We start from the raw sequence: 9,933 nt of genomic DNA on the forward strand, positions 1-9,933 counted from the left end.
AAATGTTCTGAGAAGTCGTGACCAGTGTAGCTAATCCGTGTCGAGTAGAAACAGGTGTCTACCTCAGTACAATGGAAGATGGTTGCGCGATTTCGTGAATTGGTTGATGTTAGACATTAATACCACGGGATGCCGGCCCAATGGTCTAGTTGGTTAAGCGCCTGGTACGAGACTGATAGGTCCTGGGTTCAAATCTCTCGGGGTGCGGGATCGTGGATGCGCACTGCTGAGGAGTCCCATACTAGAACGAAACGGCCGTCCACTGCTTCCAGGTTTTCCATGGTGCTCTAGCTTCAATTGACTCATGATTTCAACAACAAAAAATAAATAGTTATATCGTTTTTTATTTTGGAGAGAAAAAAATAAATAAATAAATAATCACAGCTTGAACAAAGTTCAAGAAAGAAATAGTCCACTTAAGAACCATAAAAATATAAAGTGAATCTTTGCAAAGGAAAGTACATGAAAAAGTACAAATGGAAATAAGCTACACACACACACACAAGAAAAAATACTCTTTGAAACTAGTTTTCTGTCAGAAAATCAACTTTTACTAAATAACCATTAAAGAAAAAAAAAGCAATGAGGGTTAGATAGGTGCTATTGTTCTAATATGCTTTAAATCATGATCTCATACAACATTTAGGTTTTTATATTAAAGGATTTTACAACGGTTGATACTTTTCACTTTATCAAGTTCTTTAAAATAAGTTAAGAATTTGTTTCAGTCTATCTTGAACAGAAAATATACTTTAAAAATTATATATCTCATTAATGGTGAAATAATCATGATAAAGGAAGTGAATCCATTCAAATGATTTTAAGGAAAGAATAATGAGAACAACACAGTGAAAAGCAAATAAAAGTAATGGGTATTAAAACCACATAATAAATGAAATATATGTGTATAAATATTCATTTGCAAATACTACTGAAAATCAAAATAGTAAGTAGTATAGAAATATAGATTTCTGTCAACAACAAAAAAATTGAAACATTCAAAGAACATTTACTTTAAAATTATTGCCATTATAATTGATGCTGCCATTTTTTTTAATCTTTTGATCCAGAGATAGCAGGTAAAGTTTGTTTTTCTAGAAGACTTTGACGAGAACTTGCTGACAAAGCATCAGTTAATGTTTGAATAGCTGGATTATCTACACCAGTCAGTGCAATTTTAGCTAATTCTGGTAATTCAGCAAATGGAATCCATCCTTCACCTATTAAAAAAGGTATAATAAATTATAAAACTTAATGACTCCATTGTCTCCATGAAACCGAAATATATTTAAAGTATTTGTACATTGTAAGCGTTAGTAATATTTAGAACTGTATTTGATCGGTCTCTGTTTGAATATCTGCATTCTGAACAAATACCTGGATATTAATTTTAGCTATAGGTCCTTATAAGGCTATATTATAATACATATCAGCTTATGTGGTAACGCGTAGGCGTTTGAGACTACAGGCCCTGAATTCGAGTTTCAGTGGGAATATCAAGTGTGGGAGACATGCAAATTCAGTTGAAACTCATGAATGGTAAAGAATTTCGTATTATATATTATATATAGCAACAGTTTAAAAATACATATTGTCTGAAAGTTATCAACATTGACAAAGATTCTTGAAACATATGCAAGAAATTTTCTAGAAACAGAACTGACTTTTTAGGAGACCAGTGTAAGACCCTGAATCTATCAATCAAGTGGTCAATCAGCTATAAGTAACTTAGGACCTGGTGCAAAAATTCGCTAATCTAATTTCTTAAACTACATCAAAAAAGAGATTGAAACTGCTAAAACATAGGAAATATGAATCGAAATAAAGGGATAAAATAGGGGGATTAAGGAGTATAGAATTAAACCCAGGCCCAAAATTTCAACAACAACAAGAAAATAAACGAATACATTCGCACTTCTAGAAACATCTTTGAACCTCTAATCTAAAGTTTCTACATAGGAAGCAAGAGAAAATGTCAAAAGATGCATTTTTATAGTAGACAGTGATAAAGATAGGTTCATATATCTTTTTTGTATGACACTAATTTTGATTTATACCATACCTACCTAAATTCTATGTATTCATGAATCCGAATCAAGTTCATTACATCCCCTGTAATGTACTTTATTTGCAGTAGATAACTCAGGCACGTAAAGTTAATGAAGAGAAACTAATTATCCTGTGCTACAAAGGGTCATTGTATTATTTTGTTACCTGATTTACTACCACTACACCTACCCAGTGGTCATAGAAAAAGTGCATTACCATAATTTAAAACCTTTTGGACATAATTCAGGTCTAGGCGATCATTTTGCAATCTATTTTATTATCAGCATTAACAGTAAGCGAAAAAGAAATTATACACAGTTCTTTTCCAAATTTGAACTGGTTAATTAAGCAACTTTATGGTTGTTTTACATAATTACGGTGATGTCTTTACATATTTATTTTCTGCAATGTAATACACTTAGTAGAGGTTTTCTCATATATTTCATTAAACAAATTTAAATATCAAGAAAATTATTTACAGGTTGTTCAAAGGCTACTAATGAAACAAAAGTGATGGCACGCTTTGTTAAATATGTGAAATTAATCATCAGAAATTTGTAAAACTTAACTGTCTTTTATGATGATGCTCACCAAAAAATGTGCATCTAAAACTTTGCACAAAGTCATTCTTTAAAAGCTAAAAACCCACATTACTTTGTGTCAGTTAGCTAAACGGTGGTCTTGACTAATATGTGCTTTAGAAAAGATCAAGTAGGAACACTCTAAATGGTTAATTTTTAAGTAATTAGAGCTGGTGGATGGATTGAGAAGAATGTGGAATATTTCTCTTTAAACTTTACGCTTGAGTTAACGTCTTTACCACACGACTTTTTTCTGTTCGGATTTTCAGAATATAATTTTTGTTCACTCCCCATTTGTGCGCCAAGTTGGAACCAGTCGACGGAAGGATTGTGTCCGAAGAATACTAGGTGGCAGAATATATTATAGCGTCGTAATCAAAAACGTCACCAGCAAAATGTTTAGATTATGAACGAACTTTGTTTGAGATTGGATTCTGAATATTATTTGGTCACAAAATTGTCATCGATATGATGCTAGTTTCATTTTACAAATCAAACAATAATAAATTGCTTGGTTAAACAAATTATATTCTTAAATACTATCTTTATAGATAGTAACTAAAAGCAGTAACAATCTGAGTCTATGCAACGTCAAATCAATAATTGTGTAGGAATATAGATCTAAAGATAACTTCCTGTAGTCTCACCTTGATTTAAACGGCTTAATCCAAATAGCCAGACTTATTTTGCAGGGGTTACAGATGATACACCAATCTAATCAGACATAAGTCAAATGATAAATAGGAGATGCTGACGGATGCATACCGTTTGTCAAGACTTAGCTTAACTTAGGAAATATATTTACGCTACCGGTTAGAAACCTGACCTAATTTCCTGAGGGAGATATGTATAAATTTATAAGTGAGTTGTGGCCTTATTTTCACTTCAGGTAGCTAGGTGAGATTGTGTATAAGTGTATGAATCAGTAGTAAACTCGAATGACTGCAGAATATAATGCTTTTACATTATCAAAAGTAGTGTTACAGATAACCAATCAAATATAAAAAACATTTCAACATCTCATCTGGAACATTACTTAATATTTGTAATATTATAATATTTTGTATATAATTTATCCACTCTGTACTTATTTACGTCACATTAAAAATGAGTACACGGATTCAGATAAAATAAGCTAGCTATCGTTTATCTGATGAACTTGGTGACATAAGTATATTGGTAAAGTACCACATTCTTTATTAATAAACAAACACTTGAGAAAAGAGCTAGGACTTTTAAAAACCAATTGAGGAATCAATATTTAGTTAGGTTTAGTATATCCATAATACAACTCCCTTACAACGTAGTCAGGACCATGAACATATGATAAAATAACATCTAGTAACCTTGACCACTTATCTAAACTTACCAACTGGACGTCCTTCAGCTTTACGTTCCATTTCAGTTTCAAAAACTGTTTGATGCTCATGCCAGTGCTTGTCACATGCAGCGCAAAGGAAAGCTGATGAAAATCCCGAACAGTTGCATTTTTTAACTTTACATCGATAGGGAACGAGATCAGCCACATGTTCTTCATGAGTATGCTTACACTTGCATTTAACGCGATACGAATTACCATCAAAATCATTGCGTCTAGTTAACCAAAATTCACCAACTTCTTCTGGTCTACTGGGAACAAACTTAAACCCTTTGCATAAACACCCAGTCTAGAACAAAATAAGAACGTGAAATTAATAATATAAACAAGCCAAGTTATGGGAAGGATCATCCTTTCTCTCTTTAGATGCAAATACTTAAATCGATGTGTCACAATCAATTCTTACTTTGTAGATCATTCGGTTGACTTGCTTAAAGTAGACCTGTGATAAGTTAGATTACATAGGGCAATAATATTTACTAAATAATAATATTTATTCAGAAGAATAAACTAACGACAGCATTTGATCGTCATACTGGATGACGAAAGCAAAATTCCTTGGCCGACTATTGATATCAATGCACATATAAAATTGAAGTACCTATGTATAAATGTTCTAGTGTAAGAGACCACGACATGGAAGTGCTTATTCACATTAACAACTAAAAATCGGGGAGAAAAACAAATGCCCATAAATTCCATGTCTGATTTTGATTGTTCAGCTCATAGTCAGATTATTAAACATCACGAAGAGTAGATAAATGTGGCCGAATCCTAGCACACATAGAACATTGTTTATGTTGAAAAATGGGTGGAATTCAATAAGCATCCACAGATCTACACTTCTACTAGTCATCATAAAGAAACTTTTTTGTGTTATTCGTGTTTACTAAATGATGTAGTTGACTTGCTAGGTGTGAAAAATTGACATATAATCTTCTGAAATGTTACCGAATTTAATCTTTAAAATTTCGCACTAAGTTAGATAACTGATAAAACATTTAGAAATTAATAGATATATCCGTTTTAGCTCATATTTTCAACATTTGGATCTCATCAAGTACATTCTCTGTGGTCGATATTTTCAATATTGTAAATGCAGTGACTAATCTTGTAGATATTATAACTGACAGCAATTCAATTTAATACAAAAAGATCTGAGTTAATACTTGATATCTGGTGATTTTTTGATATGGTTAGGTACAAACTGCCATAATATCACTTACTTTCTAGGTAATTTTTATTTCATATTGCACATTTATACCTCAGCGAGAGTTATATTTTGTCAGATGGATGAACGTTAATGAGAGGCTCGTTGGTTGACGTTCCCTTTTGGGAGATAATTAGTGAGTGTAACAACCCAGTTTAGCGGTTAAATTTGGGTCTTAATGCCGTCTTACACGTAAACATCGATCAGAATGTGCAGCGCTCTACTTTCTTATTAGGACTCAAAGAGATATGACTTAAAATTAATTACAATTTTACATATAAATACACTCATTATCTCAATTTACATTTTCTTCGTCTTGAATTTCACCTAGTTCTGTATGTTCTCCTGACTCATTTATGTAAGAAACATAAATCTGTAAAATATATTAACTGGACTTCAGATGTCTACCAATCGTGTAACTTTGTTTTTCACCTGATTTACTGGTTATTTAACAATTATTGTGCTTTAAAACTTATGTAACAGGTGAAAAAGTCTTACAGAACGTTATTTTTGCACAAAACAAATCTAAAAATAATTAATTAAAACAATGAACGCCAACCTGATTACACTTTGGGAATGCTTTATTCACAGAAAACGCTTCATGTTGATTTAAAGAGTGTCCACAAAAACAACGAGAATTGGAACATACACGTTGACAATCTTGTTGGTTCCAAGGTTTATCTATTGGTCTCCATGCAACATATATACCTTAAAATTTGTTGAATTTTAAAAGGAAACGTATGTAATCTGCAAAAGGTAGTTACTCAAACGTTAGCTAGATTAATTGTTTTACATATTAGATGAATTAAAAGGCTAGACTTTAAGCGTATACACACGTGAAACCAATATTTAAGCGCCATAGAATAACTGGTATCACTGGCTGTTTGGTCTTTGATGTTAACTAAACTATGTAACTCAAGTCTGCTCTATGTTTTTAGCAAGCTAATAAGCTCATCGTTTTGGTACAACAGGTTTTACTGTAATTGATGCATACTATTAATGTTTATCTCAAAATTTATACGGTCCATGAAATGAAACAGAATCCCTCCCTAGTAAACACTTCAATATCAAGTTATCTAGCTCAAACATAACCACTCATATTACACTGATACAGGTGAAAGACAAGTAATGCATTTGTATACAAGCATATATATATAACCTGTTGAAATATATGATATTGCTTGACCATTGAGAACAGTTAGCAAAACCACTGATGTCAAAGAAATATTATACCAGCAGTTTCAAAAGCAGTTCTCTGAAAAAAACATTATTCAGAGATTGGAAACATTCTTTAATAAAAAAAATTCAGAACCAATGGTTTTAGGTTATACGAGTAATAATATTTACTGATCACATTAGCCTATTCAAATCATGTGAAATAACGCCATTTACCTGTGATATGTGATTTCAGTATGGACTTCAAGTATGTTGATAATATTATAAACCTCCATCATACTTCACTTTACTTCATATGGTTAAGCATTTCATTTATGTACTATTTAGTTTTACAATCACACAATCTATCATTGAAGTTGATAGTCACATGCTAATGTGGTAGAGTCAGTCGCCTAGAAAAGTTCTGAACTGACTCCCTCAAAACTTATCAATTTCAAGTTATTATAGGTCATGAACTTAAAACTGCAACTCACTACAGGTCAGTAGCTCCTGAAATCTTTCAATCTCTTTTTAAGGCTTTCTGTGGTGTCAGTGAGGATTCAATCTTGGCTGCGTCTTAAATAAATAAAGCCTAATTTGGTATTGGACAGACATAGTGCAATATGTGGAAGCCTTAAAACTACGATGATAAAAGGATATTCTTGTTTCCTTAGAAAAGTTAAGGTTATCCCATAGTATCCAACCATCTTATTTCTGATCGAGTGGATGCTTTACATATGCACTCGATGTTTTGAATGATGATTTTGGAATCAATATCCTCATTGATTTTGCCGTCTAGAAGTGATCGACTGAAATACATTCTTGATAAAATTAACCAACTCCGGTTGAGATATTTAGAATCCAAAATTAATTTTCTTGGTAAACATCATAGGCTGGTGACACTATTTAAAAGAGCATTAAACATCGAATCCCAGACGTGTGGTCTTCAAAAAAATTTAAGGGCTGAATACTTTAACTAATAGAAATTTTTGAAAATGCTGTAGCGGTAAATAAATCCCCAAAATAAATAGCTCTAAGTTTTCGACATTGGATGCTGACCATATGTTTTAGTGGACTCATCTAGCTGAAGGCGCTCGGTCATGCATCCGCACCAGATCACGTGTGGTAACGCCGTGCTCAACATCAACCGCAATCGCTAGCCAGATTAGATCAGAGAATTGCGATATGTTGGTCATCGCCAAATATACTCTTCCGATCTCCTCGACTCTGTCTTTTGATTTCTTTGGGTGGGAACGAATTATATTAGAAGGTGTTACTGGTAGAAACGTTGTCAAACACTGAATACCTGTGACATCATCAATACCAACAAGCCTTCTCATCTCGCTGAAAAATATGTATTTTACTATGATACTATTGAGTGGATTATATCAAAGTTGGGTTGAACCGGAAATTAAAGCAGATTCATCGGATATTAAAAACGTTTGACGATATATATGTATATATAAAGACCTGTTTTGATAGCTTCTTTAACAGCTTCCACCTCTGGGGTAAATAACTCTTTGGTTCTCGATGCAAAATTGTCGTTCATTGAACGCGCGAGTGACAAGATGTCGTAATTTCCTGATGCTTCAATTTTTTTAATTTTAACATCTGGAAACAGATGTGCTATAAAATAGCAAGCTTCAAACCTCCGACCGGTGTTCTGTATGTTCCGGCTATGATGTTTCCATTATCATCAGTTAGGAAGAATTGTTTTTCTTTCTCTTCTTTTATCTGAAACATCATAGGAATTGTGGATAATAACCTTCTTAATGGCAAGCTGTTTTTTATGCACGACTCTACTCTTATTGCTCATTTTTAAACACGTGCAGGCGCCGGTTGTCTTAGTAACCGCATGATTAAAAGTGTTTACTATACAACTGTTATACCATACTAACCACGATATTGAAAAACCAAACCTGAAAAGTAACGTCCTTTGCATAAAGTGTACTTACAGCTTCAGTTTCAGTTAGGAAACGTCAGGGGGCTTGATGGCCTGAGTTAGTCCTGGAAATTATGGACTCTGTGTTGATCCAACTCTCTTTTGAAAGCGTTAATAGATGGAGCCCCAACCACGTTCTGAGGTAATGAATTCCACTCGTTGATAATTCAGTGGGAAAGTCGATAGTCAGTTGGCAAGTAATTTTTTCTGGGCTTGTGAACTTTTTTGGAGTGCTCTCGTAAATTCTGTTTTAGAAGCCAAGAAAAATGAGGGCATATCAGGTGCAAACTTATCACTAATTAATTTGAAAACTGTATTCAAGCAGCCTCTAGTCCTTTGATACATCGACAGGAATAGATTTAGATTAGCCTGTTGAGCAGCATACCGTAGCTTCGCTATTCCGGGAATCAGTTTAGATGCTGTTCTCGGAACTTTTTCCATGAGCGCACTGTCAATTTTTAAGCGAGGGCTATCCCCTTGTATTCGCTACTCAAGTTGGGGACTCACAAACGCTGTGGAAAAGTCAAAAAATTTCGACGTCAACATGACTAGAGGTCCTACGTATTGACCATAGGGTTCTAAAAACGTTGGCGGTTTTCGCACGGTGGTGTGCAGCAGTCTTTGAGTCCTGGCTAACGATGACTCCCAAGTCATTACGTGTCTGGACAACAGGTAGCTCAATACTACTTATCATGTATGTATCTGTACCTTGAACAATATACATCACAATACACTTGGAGTTATTTATCGGCAACTGCCAGGTTTGAGACCAGTCAGATGATTTTCCCAGGTCATTTTTTAGTTCTAACCTATCACCACCACTTCTTATCGCTCTCCATATCTTGACATTGTCAGCATATAACAAGATCGATGATGATGGGAGATGAGAAAGGTCATTTCCATATGAGAGGAGTAACACTGGCCCCAAAACTGTACCTTGAGGCACTCCACTAAGCACAGTTTCCCAGCTAGACCACTCGGAGTTTACCCGTGCTTTTTGTTGGCGCCCAACTACGAAGTCTTTTATCCACATCAATAGATTGCCTCCAATCCCGACATTTCTTATATTATATAACTGTTGGTTGTGAAGAATTTTGTCCAAAGCTCCGCTGAAGTCAATGTAGGCTACGTCTCTAGGTAACCTTTGGTTATTAAGAGCTGGCCAGCTTTCACAAGCTACTAATAAGTTAGTGATAAGAGAATAACCTATTCTAAAAATATGCTGCTCCTCCTAAGGATCCGGTTTCCACGGAGGTATTAAAATAGCTTCTTTTGAATAATCCTTCCTAAAATTTTAACAACCACACTAGTTGGGCTAACGGGTCGGTAATTCTCAGGTTTATGTTTCGTACCTGTTTCGAAGACAGGGCTTACTATAGCGTTCTTCTAGTCTTTTGGTAAACGACCACTGGCTACGGATAGATTAAAGCATATACTCAAAGGGTTCGCAACGAAGTTAGTTAATTCCTTTAGTAACCCGGGATGCAGTTCATCCGGTCCCGTGGATTTGCCTATGCCAAGCTTATTTAGCAGACCAAAGACATCGAGTTCTTTAATGGTCACGTTGTCCAATGTGTGTGTGGGGTTTGTATGGACTGACGGCAAGGGTGTTTCTATG

At 34.3% G+C, this 9,933-nt stretch overlaps 1 protein-coding gene across 1 annotated transcript; it reads right to left on the reverse strand.

Annotated features, from left to right (window-relative positions):
- Positions 1-324: 324 nt before the first annotated feature.
- MS3_00010956 (uncharacterized protein) lies at positions 325-8,228 on the reverse strand. The gene is made up of 5 exons (XM_051219371.1): positions 8,023-8,228; positions 7,844-7,984; positions 5,778-5,926; positions 4,000-4,297; positions 325-1,220 (listed from the first exon to the last, which is right to left on the reverse strand). The coding sequence occupies exons 1-5, from the start codon at positions 8,117-8,119 to the stop codon at positions 1,054-1,056; spliced, it is 852 nt and encodes a 283-aa protein (XP_051066844.1). The 5' UTR covers positions 8,120-8,228; the 3' UTR covers positions 325-1,053.
- Positions 8,229-9,933: the final 1,705 nt, after the last annotated feature.

Source organism: Schistosoma haematobium, chromosome 4, assembly GCF_000699445.3.
Source record: "Schistosoma haematobium chromosome 4, whole genome shotgun sequence".
Classification (NCBI taxonomy): Eukaryota; Metazoa; Platyhelminthes; class Trematoda; order Strigeidida; family Schistosomatidae; genus Schistosoma; species Schistosoma haematobium.